The sequence below is a fragment of the Oncorhynchus gorbuscha genome, linkage group LG05, assembly GCF_021184085.1.
Source record: "Oncorhynchus gorbuscha isolate QuinsamMale2020 ecotype Even-year linkage group LG05, OgorEven_v1.0, whole genome shotgun sequence".
Lineage (NCBI taxonomy): Eukaryota > Metazoa > Chordata > Actinopteri > Salmoniformes > Salmonidae > Oncorhynchus > Oncorhynchus gorbuscha.
In genome coordinates, this window is record NC_060177.1 from 17,724,293 (window position 1) to 17,743,384 (window position 19,092).

General features: G+C 41.4%; 2 protein-coding genes across 6 annotated transcripts; both read right to left on the reverse strand.

The window, feature by feature from the left end:
- Window positions 1-361: 361 nt before the first annotated feature.
- On the reverse strand, window positions 362-8,148 carry LOC124035595 (wee1-like protein kinase 1-A). Its single transcript, XM_046349099.1, has 10 exons — window positions 7,207-8,148; window positions 6,688-6,905; window positions 6,148-6,214; window positions 3,336-3,508; window positions 2,953-3,221; window positions 2,770-2,859; window positions 2,564-2,649; window positions 2,308-2,478; window positions 1,950-2,095; window positions 362-1,722 (listed from the first exon to the last, which is right to left on the reverse strand). The coding sequence occupies exons 1-10, from the start codon at window positions 7,672-7,674 to the stop codon at window positions 1,569-1,571; spliced, it is 1,842 nt and encodes a 613-aa protein (XP_046205055.1). The 5' UTR covers window positions 7,675-8,148; the 3' UTR covers window positions 362-1,568.
- Window positions 8,149-8,663: 515 nt separating this feature from the next.
- On the reverse strand, window positions 8,664-18,931 carry LOC124035598 (zinc finger protein 143-like). 5 transcript variants are annotated; one of them, XM_046349106.1, is made up of 16 exons: window positions 18,443-18,931; window positions 17,473-17,585; window positions 17,248-17,337; window positions 16,919-17,014; window positions 16,620-16,745; window positions 15,941-16,134; window positions 15,752-15,817; window positions 15,563-15,676; window positions 15,365-15,440; window positions 15,003-15,128; window positions 14,634-14,813; window positions 14,293-14,520; window positions 13,338-13,477; window positions 10,316-10,471; window positions 9,847-9,945; window positions 8,664-9,140 (listed from the first exon to the last, which is right to left on the reverse strand). In XM_046349106.1, the coding sequence occupies exons 2-16, from the start codon at window positions 17,576-17,578 to the stop codon at window positions 9,060-9,062; spliced, it is 1,878 nt and encodes a 625-aa protein (XP_046205062.1). In that variant the 5' UTR covers window positions 17,579-17,585; window positions 18,443-18,931; the 3' UTR covers window positions 8,664-9,059. The 5 variants fall into 5 exon arrangements, with proteins under 5 accessions (XP_046205062.1, XP_046205064.1, XP_046205063.1 ...); XM_046349108.1 differs by lacking the exon at window positions 18,443-18,931 and adding an exon at window positions 17,793-18,424; XM_046349107.1 differs by lacking the exon at window positions 18,443-18,931 and adding an exon at window positions 17,762-18,424.
- Between the last annotated feature and the right edge of the window lie 161 nt (window positions 18,932-19,092).

Consider the following 19,092-nt stretch of genomic DNA (forward strand, 5'->3'; position numbering starts at 1 on the left):
ACACATAAGACAGTCACGTGATCGAGTGTCGCAGCAGGAAACTGACACCGTATCACCCAATGAATTTGGGCTCTACATAGCGCATAGTTGTGAAGCTTTCATCAGTATTCAATTGTGATGAGTAAACGGTCAATTGGCAACAAATAGCTTAATAAAAACATGTCCCAACAATGAACTAGTCTGTTGCATAATGGTGCAGACGATCAATTTACAATAAACTATGACACAAAGTTTGTATAATCTGAAAGACCACCATCTCTAATTTATCTTAGATAACGCGGTCTTTCCCAGACTACCATGTGTAATGCCAGTTGTTTTTGTTTACAGCAACATCCATCTACAAACATGACAGTTCCAAGTCTTCCATATTATCGGGAGTGAATTTATTAAAATTGGAACAAGTAACATGACGCCAATAGCAGTCAAAATAATCTACATTGTTGTAAAACATGTACAAATGTAAATGAGTCAATAATGCTACAGTCGCGATGTTAGGCGCAAACTTAAAATACTGACTTTACTAAAACAATTGTCCAGTGGCTCTATGCATCATATATAAAATAAATGACACCGGGGCTTGACACAATGATCCACTTCGACCAACCCATTACACAGATTGGATGACTCATCATGAATAATTAACATGAATAAAACATCTTAAACAATCAGTGTACACAACTCAGTACATAATGAACTTCAGATAGGAAATGTATTACAGATGCAACACATTGAAACACCATGTTTTAAAGAAGAGATTGATTACTGAAACTATTCTAAACATCTGAATGGAATTTATAAATTCACTGAACTCCACTCCAGTTCAAGACAAACCAACATATATAGCAGCAGTATGCATTTTTAGATCTAGCAGAGGCTCTTACCCAGAGCGACTTACAGTAGTGAGTGCATACTTTCATACTTTTTTTCCCGTACTGGTCCCCCGTGAGAATCGAACCCACAACCCTGGCATTACAAGGCCATGCTCTACCAACTGAGCAAAACAGTTTACATAAGGCTAGTTCAAAGTGCTCATTGTATCATTCCTAGTCAATGGTCCAGTTCCACTACCTGACATCAGGTATAACAGACTAAGGTGCAAATTTGTATCACACCATCCCAAACCCTCACACTGGCTACAGAATGTTCTAGCATCCGCCCACATTTCATTAAAAACAAATATCAGCTTTGTTATTTAATACAAACTGGCAGAAAATGCCAAGTGCTTGGGAAGGTAACAACCCTTTCACGCTTTAGTCAAATAATTTTTGTCCATGGTCTAACTAACCCTTACCAAGTGCCAAACAGTAAGAACTATCAGTCGGTTTTGACACTCTGAAGCCCATCTCTCCATGTCTGCCGAAGGAGGCCTGCCCAGTTCACTGTTGAGTGCAACCAGGGTCGTATTCATTAGAGCACACAGTAGGAAAACATTTTGCAACAAAAAAATAAGCATGTCTAATTGGACAATTTCAGGTAGTCCCACTCGGTTTTGTCCTGTCCACCCCCCCATGTCGCATCTAGTGAACACGACCCTGTCGGATACCCATTTGGGTTGGCAGTTGGCCCGCTCAGTAGATAGTCAGGCTGACTGAGCGGTTCATCTTCTTGCCGATGAGCCTGGAGCTCCTGCTGGACTGAAGGGTAGAGCGCGTTAGGACCCTATCAGAGATCAGAACCTTCTCCTCTGCGGCTACTTTGGCCTGCTGGGCCTTCTTCAGCTCCCTGCACGAGGACAAACACATTGTTAGAGAAGCCATTCATAACTACCAAGAACATAGTAATTGCATCTGAAATGGATTCCTGAATCAATAAAAAGTTGGTAGCATTACATAATTTCTTCACAAAACAAACACTATATCATAGTATTACCCATAACAGTCCTACTTACAATATGATAAATGAAAAGGGAAGGAAAGCCTTGAGACATGACATATGAAGAGGGTACGTACTTCTGCAGTAGCGCATTTTTGAACTTCTCCGCGTTGAGTTCCACACGGAGCTGGTCAGCGCTCATGCGGGAGGCAGTGAGGAGGACGGGGTGCTTGGTGAGGGAAGAGGCAGACGGCCTACTGGCAGGGTCAGGGTGGATCATCAACTGCAGCACACAATACATTAATACCACTAATTAAACATTATTACTACTGCTTGTCCTGCACACAAACCACCATTACAGAATGAAGCACTGCATCCAACATGGCACCCTAAACCCTTTATAGTGCACTACTTTCGACCAGGGCTGAGGTCAAATATGCGCACTATGTAGGGAAAGTGTACCATTTGGGAAGAACCCCATGTCATTTCTAGTACCTTCAGTAAACTTGAGAATTCCTGTGAGAGCACTTGAGGTATCGCAGGTAGTTTTCCTTGTCTGATGTCATGCCACTTGTCACCATTAGTTGGGAGTGGTTCAGCTCCTGAGGCACTGATCACAGTCAGTGCAAGGGCAAAAATATCTGCCCTGGTGAGGTTTCTGTAGTCCTGAAAAACACATTGGTTCAGTTGTTACGTCACATGATTTTGGGTAATTTAACAAATGTGGTATGGGGAGGAGTTATCCAATTACCTCTTGTAAGACTTCATTGGCCAGGTACCTGCTGTCCCCTTCTTCAACTTGAGGATTGTCCATTCTGGTCACATGGCCAAGATCACCTGAGGGAAAAATACATTTAAAAACATCAGAATCCATCTGCCTGGTTGACAACTACACTCAATTATTAGCTTGTTTCATTTACATGATGTTTTCTATTCATTTTTTTGTTGTTGAAGTACCTATTTTGTAAACAACATTTGTATTTGGTCCTTCATCATCGTCAAATTGATCGACACACACCACAGTCCTTCGGGATAAGAATATGTTGCCTGAGAAAAGTAAAGCACGGCAAGTGTTAAATCATAAATATTTTTAAATGATTTCAATAGCTGAGCTGTATGCAAAACTTTGCAGCTACTTACTTGGCTTGATGTCCATGTGAACCAGAGAGGTGGAGTGAATGTACTTCAGTCCACGGGCCACCTGAAGGAGAAGGTCCTTGAGGTCCAGCTCAGAGAAGAAGCGCATGGTTCTGTAGTTCTCTGAGACCACGTCTGCCAGTGTGCCGCCGTTAGAGTACTCATTCTGAATGAGCATGTGGTCGTCCTCTGACCAGGCAGAGTAGTACCTCACCACATGGGGGTGCTGTCCCAAGACGGCGTGGGCATACACCTCCCGGAGTGCATTCTGTCTGAGGAAAACAGAACACAATATTAGCACAAAAATGGCATAGCATTAAGGTCAACAAGGCGTTTAAATTTACACTTGGATTGTCAGCTTTTCAAAAGCCAAGAGATTCTCTTACTCGTCTACAGATCCAGCGAGGGGCTTCTTTGAGCGTTTGATGGCATAGATGCAGCCATCGAGTCTTTTCACACATTTGAAGACAGAGCCAAACTCCCCAGATCCTATCTTCTCCAGCTCATGAAACTCTGTGGCATATCTTGACATCATGTTGCTATCCAGAAGAGTCATTCTCTGCAAGAAAAGGACAGAGATGCTTATACACTTACAGTGCCTTGCGAAAGTATTCGGCCCCCTTGAACTTTGCGACCTTTTGCCACATTTCAGGCTTCAAACATAAAGATAGAAAACTGTATTTTTTTGTGAAGAATCAACAACAAGTAGGACAATCATGAAGTGGAACAACATTTATTGGATATTTCAAACTTTTTTAACAAATCAAAAACTGAAAAATTGGGCGTGCAAAATTATTCAGCCCCCTTAAGTTAATACTTTGTAGCGCCACCTTTTGCTGCGATTACAGGTGTAAGTCGCTTGGGGTATGTCTATCAGTTTTGCACATCGAGAGACTGACATTTTTTCCCATTCCTCCTTGCAAAACAGCTCGAGCTCAGTGAGGTTGGATGGAGAGCATTTGTGAACAGCAGTTTTCAGTTCTTTCCACAGATTCTCGATTGGATTCAGGTCTGGACTTTGACTTGGCCATTCTAACACCTGGATATGTTTATTTTTGAACCATTCCATTGTAGATTTTGCTTTATGTTTTGGATCATTGTCTTGTTGGAAGACAAATCTCCGTCCCAGTCTCAGGTCTTTTGCAGACTCCATCAGGTTTTCTTCCAGAATGGTCCTGTATTTGGCTCCATCCATCTTCCCATCAATTTTAACCATCTTCCTGCTGAAGAAAGCAGGCCCAAACCATGATGCTGCCACCACCATGTTTGACAGTAGGGATAGGGTGTTCAGGGTGATGAGCTGTGTTGCTTTAACGCCAAACATAACATTTTGCATTGTTGCCAAAAAGTTCAATTTTGGTTTCATCTGACCAGAGCACCTTCTTCCACATGTTTGGTGTGTCTCTCAGGTGGCTTGTGACAAACTTTAAACAACACCTTTTATGGATATCTTTAAGAAATGGCTTTCTTCTTGCCACTCTTCCATAAAGGCCAGATTTGTGCAATATACAACTGATTGTTGTCCTATGGACAGATTATCCCACCTCAGCTGTAGATCTCTGCAGTTCATCCAGAGTGATCATGGGCCTCTTGGCTGCATCTCTGATCAGTCTTCTCCTTGTATGAGCTGAAAGTTTAGAGGGACGGCCAGGTCTTGGTAGATTTGCAGTGGTCTGATACTCCTTCCATTTCAATATTATCGCTTGCACAGTGCTCCTTGGAATGTTTAAAGCTTGGGAAATCCTTTTGTATCCAAATCCGGCTTTAAACTTCTTCACAACAGTATCTCGGACCTGCCTGGTGTGTTCCTTGTTCTTCATGATGCTCTCTGCGCTTTTAACCTCTTGGTCCTACCTGGCACGCAGGCGTCCCATCTAGACATCTGGAAATGCAAATGCACTACGCTAAATGCTAATAGTACTAGTTAAAACTCAAACGTTCATTAAAATACACATGCAGGGTATTGAATTAAAGCTACACTCGTTGTGAATCCAGGCAACAAGTCAGATTTTTAAAATGCTTTTCGGCGAAAGCATGAGAAGCCATTATCTGATAGCATGTAACACCCCAAAAGACCCGCAGGGGACGTAAACAAAATAATTAGCATAGTCGTCGCTACACAAACCGCACATATAAAATATAAAACATTCATTACCTTTGACCATCTTCTTTGTTGGCACTCCTAGATGTCCCATAATCACTATTGGGTCTTTTTCTCAATTAAATCGGTCCATATATAGCCTAGATATCGATCTATGAAGACTGTGTGATAAACAAACAAAAAAAAAGCATCTTATAACGTAACGTCATTTTTTTAAATTAAAAAAGTCGACGATAAACTTTCACAAAACACTTTCGAAATACTTTTGTAATGCAACTTTAGGTATTATTAAACGTTAATAAGCGAGGTCTGTCCAACGCTGGTCAGCCCAAGCTGACTCTACACTCAAAGACTGCTTCCATCACGTGGACTGGGACATGTTTCGTATTGCGTCAGATGAAAATATTGAGGAATACGCTGATTCGGTGTGCGAGTTCATTAGAACGTGCGTCGAAGATGTCGTTCCCATAGCAACGATAAAAACATTCCCAAACCAGAAACCGTGGATTGATGGCAGCATTCGCGTGAAACTGAAAGCGCGAACCACTGCTTTTAATCAGGGCAAGGTGTCTGGTAACATGTCCGAATATAAACAATGCAGCTATTCCCTCCGCAAGGCTATTAAACAAGCTAAGCGTCAGTTCAGAGACAAAGTAGAATCTCAATTCAATGGCTCAGACACAAGAGGCATGTGGCAGGGTCTACAGTCAATCACGGACTACAAGAAGAAACCCAGCCCAGTCACTGACCAGGATGTCTCAATGCTCTTGGGAGTCCAAATAGTCTGGGTAGCCATTTGATTAGATGTTCACGAGTCTTCTGGCTTGAGGGGAGAAGCGGTTTAGAAGCCTCTTGGACTCCGGTACCACGCAGTAGCAGAGAACAGTCTATGACTTGGGAGGCTGGGGTCTTTGACAATTTTTAGGGCCTCCCTGACTCCGCCTGGTATAGAGGTCCTGGATGGCAGGAAGCTTGGCCTCGGTGATGTACTGTGCCGTACACACTGCCCTCTGTGGTGCATTGTGGTCGGAGGCCGAAGCAGTTGCCATAAACAACTATAAAAAGTAAAACGTATATTTGTGATTACAAAAATGTACCTTTGATGGTGGAACGATGTCCTCTTCACACTCCACATCACTGGCTTCCATGTCCTCTCCACATGAGCTTTAGAGACAAAGGAAAGTAAACAAAATGTGTTATATAACCTTCCAACCACTGGAGGGCAGACAATCCCTACAAGTGCACATTGTGAGTGTAACCATGTGGCTTTGGGTTGCTGCCAACAAGCAGGCAATAGTCAACTGATTTAATGCACACAGATCTAGAAGCATGTCTGAATCTATTGTCAACTAAGAATAGGCCATGCTCCATTTACACCGACCGAAATACAAATCTCCCAATTCTAAGATGCCTTTTTTTTTTGCACAACAGTCATAAAAGAAACTTGAGTTGTGGCACAGTAGTAAAATATGATCTACTTTACAACACTAACTGCAACTACTTTTGAGTTTTATAAAATGGTTCTGACAAGAGTTCCACAACTACATAGGAAACTCAAGTCCCACTCCCACCACACCCACAAAATCCCAATGTAACACCTGGTAAATAATGACATCAGTATAAGGTGCTTCTCTTACTCATTCCTCTGTGATCTCTTTCGGTTGTTCCTTTGTAACGTTGCTCTCTGGATCAGTAATGAGTCAGGGGTGAATGGATTGATGTTGATCATGGGTGCAGGTCTACTCCTGCTGTCTGTGTGTGGTCTGCCTGTTGAGTCCCCATTCATGTTGACACCTACTCCTGCCCAGCAGACTGTGGATCCTATGGCCACTGCCCTGGCTCTGGACAACAGACTCTGAAAGGGAAAACAAAACATTCCATGAGATAAGAATAACATGTGTATAGTTGGTGAGGGTCATATGAATACAAATATTGAAAACAAGTCACAAGGAGATCAATGACTCAGGAAACTCCTCTATCCCATTGCCTGTAACACATGGTAATATAATCAAACTATGTCTTCTCATGTTCAAACATGTTGAAGACAGAAATATTCAGTGCTGGTTATCTCTGGCTGAAAACTCTAAAAAGTTACTTTGATCTTACATTGTAGATCTGATAGAATCATTTGAAAACAACATGTTACTGTAGTTAACCTTAGGTGTGTGTGGGACATCAAATAGCCGGAGTTTTCTGAAGGTTTTATGGGGCGGTGTGTCGGGACAACCGGGAATGGGAGAGCTTCCATCCTCCTGATTGTAGGAAAATTCCGGGGACGAGCTGTTGTAATAGGGCCGGGCCCCTTTTCTCGGAGAAAGTGACCCCTTCATCAAGTCAGTCCCTGGTGATTTTAGGGGGAAAAGACATCCAAATCCCTCCTCATCCCAATGTTCAGCGCGATCCTCCGCGATAGCGATCTTCATGGTGCTGTTACAGACGTCTTGGTTTAAGTAGGACTTCTGTCTCGGCGATTGCTCTGGGGAGTCCATTTCGGCAAGACTCGACTCGGCTCCAATGCTGTTGTTGCCATCGTCCTCTCCGTCACTCTGGTTGAAGTCTAGTCTCTGTCGAATAGGTCCCATCTTCGGGGACGTACTGACGAACATTCGGCAACTGAAACTCATCACTTCCCAGGCGCAGTAAAGTTGGCTATAATGTAAAAGTGACTAGTTAGCCAAATCGTTTCAAATTATCCCGAGTAGCTTGACATCAGTGTGCCCATGGCGCTACAATCTTGAGTCAATTTGTAATCCAAAATGACGTGGCTAAATAAATTAGCTAACGTTTGCTCACTAACTTTGCAAATACGTTAAAACGGTTAGCTAGCTACAGTAGCACGGTAACGCATTATCTTCGTCCCATGAGGAGCACACCGTATCGGCAAACACACGATATATTATGCTGAGCGCTTATTTACTACATAAAAACGAGTTTAGTACGTGTCTAGCTGTGAAAATACTCCAGTCGACTATTTGTTTACCCGAAATATTGTCACTATTTGATCTGACAACACTGCTGCGCTTCCCGCGACCGTTGGCAGAATTATTCCAATCTAAAAAATTTAAAAAAAGATTCCAATCTTCAGCCAATGAGAACACATTCCTGAAGTTTGAAACGCGGGCGTTACATCCTTCGACGCGTAGTTTTACGTCACTAATTGAACTTTTGACATGCACGTCACTTTGGCGCGAATTGAATCCTTGGATCTTAAATTTTTTTTTTTTAATCCTTTGACGCTTTTAATTAATTTGTCCACAACATTAGTTCCCATTGTTCTGTATTGTAATTCATTGCCCTTGATCTTCTCAACCTAATCTTCTAGCATTCACAAGAGACACTGATGCTTTCTGAAATTGCTTCTTAGTATATCATTAAGTATTTAACAAAAAGCCAATATTCCCAAAAATCTTAAATTGATAAGAATTGTCTAACTGCTCATATAATAGTATGAGCCGATGACGTAAATATGTGGTAGAGACATTTTAAGCACTTGCTATAAACAAATATACTGGGTCTTACACAAATAAATTAAATACTAAACAATATCCTGTTTCAAAAGTAATCAAGTAGATTTCAGATTATAAATCCACAACATTATCACAAAAACAATTAGTGAAAATATATATAATTGTACTGCTTTATTTAACAACCAATGTGTATCCATTATTTGTACATATTCAAAGTTAAAATATATGCTGGATTCAAAACATTGGCTATTTACTGTATATACACAGAATACAATATTCACACATGGAAAAATGGTACAAAAAGTCCAAAAACACATTACATTTCTATAACTCATTCATGCAGCAACACACATCTTACTCATGGATGTTTCAGCATTACAGACTCTGTGCAGCCATATCAAAATGTCTATTTACAAATCTTAAAGAATTTAATGTTTGATTTAAGAACAATACCCTTGAGTCAGAAAACTGCAGAAGATATATAGATCTTGTTCTCATCAAATATTTCAATAGAAGTCATAGTACTGAAAGGATTATCTAATCTAATCATCCAATCCCATCTCTCCTTGTTGTATTCTTGATGCTATCCTGATGGCTTCTTCGAGTGAAGGTTGTTCACTGAGCTAAGAAACACAAAGGTTGAAATCACACAGTGAGAAAACATAATATTATTTATGCAAAATTGGTGTGATCAGGTGTAAGTAACATATTTTGTATTATCATGTCATTATATACTTTAGTTTAAAAACTAAGGCTCCTCCCATTGCAGTAAACAGTAGCTCATGTAGGCGTCAAAAGGAAGCAAACCGACATAGCAGACTGACTGGGTGGAGTCTACAGGGATGAGTCAAGACTAACCTTATTTACTTAAAATACCTTGTATTAACATCACAATGGAATGACTGATGTGATCATTGAATACCAACACACTGAATGTTATTGTTTCTATTTACCAACAGATTTGTCAGGAATAGTCAGCAGTCTGGAATAGACAGGAGTGGTGCAGAGTTCCTAAAACACATGTACCTCAAGACTGAATAGGACCCTTAGTGATGGTCAATGATCTCAGATTCACACTGCTGTAGGCCAGCTCAGTGACTACAGTAGAATGCACTGTACTTCTTTATAAGTACAGTGAGTTAGGCTAACAAACAGCTGTTTGTGAGTTAGGCCAACTGTGAGTTAGGCTAACAAACAGCTGTTTGTTAAAGCTACTGCAGTGTCATTTGAACTCGTTATGCTTCTCAGCATCCAATGGGAATATATTGTGCCCTGCTTGTCTCTTAATGTTACAATATTTGGTGTTTTGTGTCAGAGGGTGTCCCCTACCTGGACAGCGATCTGTGTGCCGTTTGAGGTGGCTAACAGAGTGACAGGGTGAACCCCCTCTGTCTGCATGCCCTGAAATGAGGCCAAATCAATGGCCACCTGGGGGGGAAAGAGGTCCAAGATGTATTAAGACCTGAAGTCCAAAACACATCACAAGTCTGAAGAGGGGGTTTTGCCCTTTAAGTGGAAAGTACCCAGTTCTATTGGTGTTTGCTGTGGGTGTGTTGATAGAAATAGAATCACTAGTCATCATTCTAGTTCTGTCACTGTTAAGTTATCAAACAGAACTAAATGAAATCAAATTCCAAATCAAATCAATTTATAAAGCCCTTCGTACATAAGCTGATATCTCAAAGTGCTGTACAGAAACCCAGCCTAAAACCCCAAACAGCAAGCAATGCAGGTGTAGAAGCACAGGTACACATTTGGGGATTTCAGATCATGGTGGTAAAGTTTTAGTAAAACTCACCTGCTCTTCTGTACCATCTGCTGCTACCATGGTGACTGAATGTGTTCCATCTGCATTAAGCATTTCATGGGAAGGAACCGTGAAGGTGGTGCCATCACTGGTTACCATGGTAATTGTATTTCCCAATGCCTGCATGTCAACCTGGGAGATACTGACCTGGGAATGAAAAGACATGTAACATTTTAATCATACACTATATATCTTACCATTTGCCCTCTATGAAACATTGTACAGCTACACAAATCAGTCTTCTGTGGGAAGCACTGGAGTCAACATGGGCCAGCATCCCTGTGGAATACTTGACACCTTGTACAGTCCATGCCCAACGAATTGAGGCTGTTCTGAGGGTAAAGGTGAGGGGGTGGGTGAAACTCAATAATAGGAAGGTGTTCTTAATGTTGTGTACACTCAATGGATAGTGTTTATATGTGAAAATTATTTAAGATGCATACTTTCAGTTTTTCCAAACTCACTTCACTCGCGCATAAGAGAGGCTTGCAGTACTGGCACATGCGCAGATCAAATGCATTGCTAGAATGCCAATTGAGCTGTTTACATGTCCTAATCACTGAAAAACCAGGTGTTTTAATTTGCATATGCTTATTTCGATTATGACCATACAACGATTAAGATAAGCATAGTTAGGTGTTTACACGACTAATGCTATACTTGGCCCTCTGTCATAATCAGTTTCATATTTAGTTATTAGCGTGCATGTAAACATACCCAGTGTATGGTGCCATGGGTATAGAGGTGTGCAGATGTAGGGGGATAAATGGGGTTGTTGAGACATTAATTAAGAGAGGTAACATAGAAATAGAATGAATATGCTCATTCTAGTTTAGTATTTGCTAACCTGTTGGTTAGTGAAGTGTGATCAAATATATGCACATCTCTCAACAGGGTGTAGGCCCGAAAAAACTAGGTATAAAATAAATACAGCCTGCACACGCATTAGCTCCACCACGCACCTTTTTTCACCATTTCCTGTGAACGCCATCTGATTTAGTTTTTATTATGACAACTACTGTTGGGTATTAACATACGTTTTGTCTACCTGATATAAATGTCTACACAGTTATAATATTCAAAATATATATATATATATATATATATATACACACACTGTGCCTTCATAAAGTATTCAGACCCCTCGACTTTTCCACACTTTTGTTACGTTACAGCCCTATTCTAAAATGGATTTCTAAAAATTATCCTAAACAACCTACATACAATTCCCCATAATGACAAAGTGAAAACAGGTTTAAAAATGTTTGCAAATTTATAAAAAAATAACAGAAATACCTTATAAGTATTCAGACCTTTTGCTATGCGACTTGAAATTGAGCTCAGGTGCTTCCTGTTTCCATTGATCATCCTTGAGATGTTTCTATAACTTGACTGAAGTCCACCGGTGGTAAATCCAATTGATTTGACATGATACGGAAAGGCACACACCTGTCTATATATAAGGTCCCACAGTTGACAGTGCATGTCAGAGCAATAAACCAAGCCATGAGGTAGAAGGAATTGCCCGTAGAGCTCCGAGACAGGATTGTGTCGTAGCACAGATCTGGGGAAGGGTACCTAAACATTTCTGCAGCATTGAAGGTCCCAAAGAACACAGTGGCCTCCATAATTCTTAAATGGGTGAAGTTTGGAACCACCAAGACTCTTCCTGAGCAATCGGGGGAGAATGGCCTTGGTAGGGGGGGATGACCAAGAACCTGATGGCCACTGACAGAGCTCTAGAGTTCCTCTGTAGAGATGGGAGAACCTTTCAGAAGGACAACCATCTCTGCAGCACTCCACCAATCAGGCCTTCATGGTAGAGTGGCCAGACGGAAGCCACTCTTCAGGAACAGACACATGACAGCCCGCTTGGAGCTCACCAAAAGGCACTGAAAGACTCTCAGACCATGTGAAACAAGATTCTCTGGTCTAATGAAATCAAGATTGAACTCTTGGACCTGAATGCCAAGTGTCACGCCTGGAAGAAACCTGGCACCATCCCTACGGTGAAGCATAGTGGTGGCAGCATCATGCTGTGGGCATGTTTTTTAGCGGCATGGACTGGGAGACAAGTCAGGATCGAGGCGAAGGTGAACCGAGCAAAGTACAGAGAGATCCTTGATGAAAACCTGCCCCAGGGCTGCCAAGTGGCTCAGCGGTCTATGGCACTGCATCTCAGTGCTAGAGGCGTCACTGCAGACCCTGTTTCGTTTCCAGCCTGTATCACAACCGGCCATGATTGGGAGTCCCATAGGGCAGTGCACAAGTGGACCCGCATCATCTGGGTTAGGGTTTGGCCGTCATTGTGAATAAGAACTTGTTCTTAACTGACTTACCTAGTTAAATAACATTTAAAAAATAGTTAATCTTCCAACAACCCTTAGCACACAGTCAAGACGACTCAGGAGTCTCTGAATGTCTTTGAGTGGCCCAGCCAGAGCCCAGACTTGAACCCAATCGAACATCTCTGGAGACCTGAAAATAGCTGTACAGCAACGCACCCAATCCAACCTGACAGCACTTGAGAGGATCTGCAGAGTAGAATTGGAAGAAACTCCCCAAATACAGGTGTGCCAAGTTTGTAGCGTCATACTTAAAACTCAAGGCTGTAATCACTGCCAAAGGTGCTTCAACAAATGACTGAGTAAAGGGTATGAATATTTCTGTAAATGGAATATATCAGTTGTTTTTTAGATTTCTAAAAACAAGTTTTTGCTTTGTCATTATGGGGTATTGTGTGTAGATTGATGAGACAAAAAACCTATTTAATCTATTTTAAAACAGGGCTGTAACGTAACAAAATGTGGAAAAAGTCAAGTGGTCTGATTACTTTCCAAATGCACAGTATGTGTGTGTGTACACACACAGAAAAAATATCCCCTTTCAACTTAAATATGTATAGACTGCTCTAATTGATGCTTGTCCTATGTCTATAAATATGGGTGTGGTACACTTCTGGTGAAATAAAAAAATTGAATGAGTGTGAAGACCCCATTTATTTTATACTAACCTGTTGAGTTCCATCAGGGTTTGTTATGAGCTGCACATGCTGCTGACCAATGGCCTCAGTCTCAGTCATCTGTTCCGAACAGGACTCCTCTTCCTCCTCCTCAACCGGGGCAAAATTCACTGAGGGATCATCGATGGCCTCTGAATCACATGGAATTAACAACAATGACATTTCTCAATTATTGTCTCATGACTCAGTCATTACTCTGGTTGCAGTCCTAATAAGGGCATAACAGCAGTCAGTGATTCATCGAGAGTCAACCTTTAAACAGAGGTATAGGTCAGACTTCAGAGGTAATCTACAGGTAACTGCCAAGATAAAATCAAACGATTGAGTAAATTAGGGGGACACAGTATATTGAAAGCAGGTTCTTCCACAATGGTGTGGTTCTTGAGTTAAATAAGCAATTAAAAAACATCCCATCATGCTTAGGGGTCATGTATTAAAATGCCCAGATGCTCATTACTTTGGCTACCATAGCTAGAATACTCAGTGACTTTGAAAGAGGGGTCTCAAAGGAGCATAGGGGGTTTAAAGTGTGTGTCTCAGTCTACAGATCTCAATCAAATTGTAAACTTATAGGAGATTCTGGAGCGGCACCTGAGAAAGCATTTTCCATCACCATCAACAAAACATCAAATTATGTAATTTCTCATGGAAGAAAGGTGTCACATCCTTCAAAATGAGTTCCAGACACTTGTATGCCAAGGCGCATTGAAGCGGTTCTGGCGGCCCAACGTCCTATTACGACACTATGTTGGCGTTTCCTTTGTTTTGGCAGTTACCTGTATGTTTATGGTTATTAGGTCACCACTAGTTACACCTTCGTACACATAGGTTGGGTTCTTTTTTTTTCTCCTCCCAAAAAACAGAGGAGAGGAAAGACAAATAAGATGAAGTCATCCATTGATGACTAATACATCTGTGTAAGGTGGTGTTAACTTCCAAGCCTGACCTGTAGGGGGTTCGTAGTACGCCTCCTGCTCTTCCTCAATGGGCTCTGTGACGTTATGCGCTGTGCGTTTGTGCATGGCCAGGGTAGAGATCTGCTTGTAGGTCTTCCCACAGTGGTTGCAGTTGTAGGGCTTGCATGGTGTGTGGACAACGTGGTGTTTGTAAAGGCTGGAGTACTCTGTGAACCGCTTGTCACAGCCTGGGACTGTGCATACATAAGGCTTCTCTCCTGTAAATACATTCATTTCATTAATCACACTGTAAAAAGGCCACACTACAAAAAGGACTGAATAATGTTGTTGTGTGACTTTTAACATAAAGAAAAATATAAGGACTACATACCTGTGTGGATCCTCACATGGTTCTTATAGTTGGTGGCACTGGCAAAGGCTCGCCCACAGCCAGGCTCTGCACAGTAGTAAGGCCTCTCCCCTGTGTGTGTGCGAATGTGCACCTTCCTGATGTTAGAGGTAGTAAACGATCTCCCGCACCCCTCAAACGGGCACATGAATGGCTTCTCTCCTACAGTACAGCGGGGATGATGAGCTTGTTCAAGACCTCTTCAAGTTCATGGTTGAGATTATTTATAAACAGCATGATCACATGATTTCTAATCCAAATCCGAGGACAAAAAAAAAATTGTTGTACACTGTAGATTGCATATGTAGGGATAAGATTAGGTATAAATCTGACTCTGGACAAGTTTTGTACCTGTGTGGGTTCTGATGTGCTTTTGGAGGTCACCTGACGTCTTGAACGACTTAGCACAGTGCACTTCCTGGCAGCGATAAGGCTTCTCACCAGTGTGTGTCCTGATGTGGCTTTTCAGACCATACCCTTTTGGGGAAAAAACAAACACATTTTGCCGAGTTGGAAACATGCGCTGTACGTTTAAGGATCACAGTCACACTGACCGACATTGTTCAGATAATGAGAAATTGTTCAAACTGAGGAAACTGGTATCTCATTAGGCATTTAAACAACAATGTTACTGTGACTTATGCCGAGAGCCCCTCCACTTCATATCTCAAAGGATTATGGACCTTTGCATTAGTCTGAAGGTTGTTTATTACCTGTAGCAAACTTCTTTCCACAGCCCAGATGATCACACAGATATGGCCGGTCACCTGTGTGGTACCTCTCATGTACCTGCAGAGGGCAGAAAAGAGCCAATCAAACAAGATTAACAGATTAGTCATTTGGACCAGTTGAGTCTGACTCATTCTACATTCAAGAACCCAAATCGTCTTCAGAGAGTGAGTGTGCTTTACCTTCAGATGGTGTGCGGTTGTGTAGAGTTTCCCACAGCCCTCATAGTCACAGCGGAAAGATTTCTCTGTCGACTGCTCCCTAGAACTACGACCACTCTGCCTTTGAAGCACAATCTGAAAGAAATATGTATCCAGTGTAAGCTGGTGGTAAATATGATATGACATAGATAAACATGAGAAGTATAGTACCTGCATCTGCACACCACAATCTTGCTCAGCTCTCATCAGTACGGAGTTGACATCATCAGCTTCCACCTGAGAAAACAAAGGGGGAAATAACCAGTGACCATTTTACCTCAAACACAGATAGGGTATTTGAAAATTGCATATACTGCTGAGTTGATGAGCTGTTAAGATACAATGTCAATAGCAAACTACCTTAGCGGTGTATTGTTCCAGCACGTTGATGGTCTCTTGGTCGAGGGTTCCATCAGCGTTCAGGTCTGACACTGTTCCATCTGCCTGGATGGCCAGGATGGTGTTGGTCTGAGGCATCTGTACTGTGTGCTGGATGTAAGCTGTGGTGCCATCCTCCAGCTGAACAGCCTGCAGGGTATTCTGGTCATAGGTATCTGTGAGGGAGTTTTCATTTAGTACCCTCTGCAAAAAGTTATTTTAATTTTAAATTTACCCATTCAAATTTCTCCTCATATTTAAACACTGGGTAAAAACACATTTATTGACAAAGTGATTACAACAATCTTAAAAAGATGCAATATGCAGAAATCACTCCAGCATTTCCTAGTTGCTAAAATTATTACATTTGCTTAATTTCAGTGTGTGATAAAACAAGCAATTTAGAGAATCACTGTACCATCTTAATCTCTGAAATATATTTTCAATAACCAAAAATATTGTATTTTCAGCTGTTTGAAGCATGTGTACAAAACCGAAAGTAAAAGATGCAAAAACTAAACTTAAGATCATAGACAAAGTGCACATTTACCACTTGTTAGGCTTTCAATGTGAACTGACAGATCTATGACTCCCATCTCGATGTGAATTTGGTCAGGTCACCCAAAAGGCTACACGTTGCAGCTTTAAGATTGAGACAAACCTTTTGGTGTGTGGATGTAAGCCGTTGTGCCATCTTCCAGCTGCACAGCCTGACCATCCTCAAGTCTCAGACCATCTCCTCCAATTACATCACACAAAGGGGATCCTGTCCATCTGTTGGCCTCCTCTGATAAGTAAAAATTGGGAAATATTGATATTATATTACTTTTCCCACCACAATACAGTTTAATCTTAAAATGAATAGTGACATGAATAAGCAAAATGCCTAAATTAAAAACAAAATAAGCAATGATTCATTAAAACACAGCAATAATTAACATTGCTAAGAGGAAAACAGACCTGCTCTTGGCATTGATAGATGTTGGACATATGCAGTAGATCCATCCTCCAGCTGAATGACCTGTCCATCCATGAACTTGCCATCTGAAATGGAGACTGCACTCTTCAATCAGACTGCTGTCATCAAATAATGGACTAAATCATGATAATAATCAATAGAAAGAATAAATCTGCCATGACTTGGCCAAGCAAGGTTATCAACTCTTTCTACATGGTCAGACCGTTTGGGGGTTACGTTAAGGGGTAGTGTTCACTGTTAGTCAAGCCAATACCGTCGTGGCCACTTCCCATTACTGTATGTTTATGGAGATTATTGAGATTTGAGTTACCTTTAGGGTTGTGCTGTATGTAAGCTGTGGAGCCATCTGCAAGGGTCACAGCCTGTAAACTCACAGTGTCCATATCCATTTGATCGCCATCTTTTGAACACAAATGACACAAGGGAGAAAAAAAAACGGGCTCTAAATGTATAACAGCATGTGTAAGTAACTTTTTGCTTTGTTGGAAACTTGGCAGAATCCCCACCGATAATGGAAAGGCATGGATGAACTCACCTGAAACAGCCTCTGCCAAACAGAGGGTGACCTGCTGAGTGTCTCCACCTGCATTTTGGAACTCTGCAATGCCCTGGGAGTCCCGGTTAATCTGAGCCAACAGCATTGTCGCTCTGCCAGACGAACACACACACATACGTTAAATTCAGTGTGTGGCTGCATTCGGTGCACTCAGTCACTTTCCATACAACTCTTGTAGTCAGACGCACAAAGATCATTTATGGATCCGACTAGACCCACTTTATTTAATTGGATAACAGTGTCTGTTGCATTATTAGATCATATGTACATTAATAATACAAATCAAACGTCCAGCTGACATGTTGTACAACAGTTGATATGAGCAGCGCAGATTCAACAGTTCATGTTGTTGCCAAGTTGGATGGAACTTGATAGGGCAGTCAACAGTGCAGCTTCAGCTAGCTGTGTCAGACATAACGTTACCGTAACAACTATAAATGTGATTAGTATATTTGTTACCTATACATAGCTAGCTATAGGTAACGAACTAAATTAGACAGAAACGTTAGCTAGCTAGCGTTAGCTGAGAACAGTTTTTGTTCAATTAGAGTTAGTGAATTGATCACCGAGTGTCGGTTAGCTAACTAGTTCGTGATTCATGTAACTATTAGCAAATGTTGAGAAAAGGCAAGTTAGTTAGCTAAAGAAACAGTCAATGAGAATCGAGTTTATAAATAAGCCTGTTAAACGAACTGCTAACGTTAACTAGTTAGCAGGCAGCAGTTAGTAACGTTAGTGTGAAGAGCGCGGACAAATAATTTGCTAGTGCTAATTAGCATGTGGGCTAGCGAATAACATCTATATTTTTTTTAGACAATACATGATTTAATCTATGATTTAATGGAGTATATTTCTCATATCAAACGGCGAGCACAGATATCCCCTTCCGTCTCCCAAACTGGATATGGCTGTAGAAAGGCACACTGGGTAAAACCACATTTATACGAACCTCTAAAATTTCCAACAATCCCTTCGGTTCGACCACCATGCATCAGGGCAGGAAATGTTCTCCTGTGCGCGCACCCTGGAACATGTACAAAGATGGCTCTTGGCCCGATGATTGGCCAATATTTCAGTCACGCAAGCTTCTAGTAATCTCATTGGTTCAAAGTCAATTTCAATCATTGACTAGTGACCTCCCATACCCATTAATTATTCTCATTCTACTTTTGGGGTACGTTCTCCATTCTGGATCACAATTGCGACCGCTTAACTTTGCAAGTAAATTGAAACGATTTCCAATCAAATATTTAACCTCACATATGTTATTATACCCCATATTAGTGCTGTTCGTTCAGAACAAGAAACAAATATAATCCTAAAAAACGTTTTCGAAGTTGGAAACAGCCATTTTGGAACCGCAAAGCCTCATGGTAGCATAGAGGTCGAGCGAGGTAATGTGGGCAATGCAGTTGAATAAAACTCCAGGGTATTTGAAATGCATTTTATATACATTGACATTAGCCAGCAGTGTCTGTTAAACGAAACTACCCAGATCCAGGAAAACGATACGCAGTTTGAAGCAAGTTTACGGCCACGTTCTAGTTCGTCTATATCGTGCTGCGCAGTATGCAGTCATATCGGTCACTGATAATGTAC

Coding starts and splice junctions, on each gene's coding strand:
- LOC124035595 (XM_046349099.1), bottom strand. CDS start 7,674: ATGAGTTTCAGTTGCCGAATGTTCGTCAGTACGTCCCCGAAGATGGGA. Junction 3,222..3,335: donor CTCGCTGGATCTGTAGACGA/GTAAGAGAATCT, acceptor TGTTTTCCTCAG/ACAGAATGCACTCCGGGAGG. Junction 2,650..2,769: donor AAATGTTGTTTACAAAATAG/GTACTTCAACAA, acceptor TTTTTCCCTCAG/GTGATCTTGGCCATGTGACC.
- LOC124035598 (XM_046349104.1), bottom strand. CDS start 17,608: ATGTGTGTGTGTTCGTCTGGCAGAGCGACAATGCTGTTGGCTCAGATT. Junction 15,818..15,940: donor TGGAACAATACACCGCTAAG/GTAGTTTGCTAT, acceptor TTGTTTTCTCAG/GTGGAAGCTGATGATGTCAA. Junction 14,521..14,633: donor CCATGTGAGGATCCACACAG/GTATGTAGTCCT, acceptor ATGTATTTACAG/GAGAGAAGCCTTATGTATGC.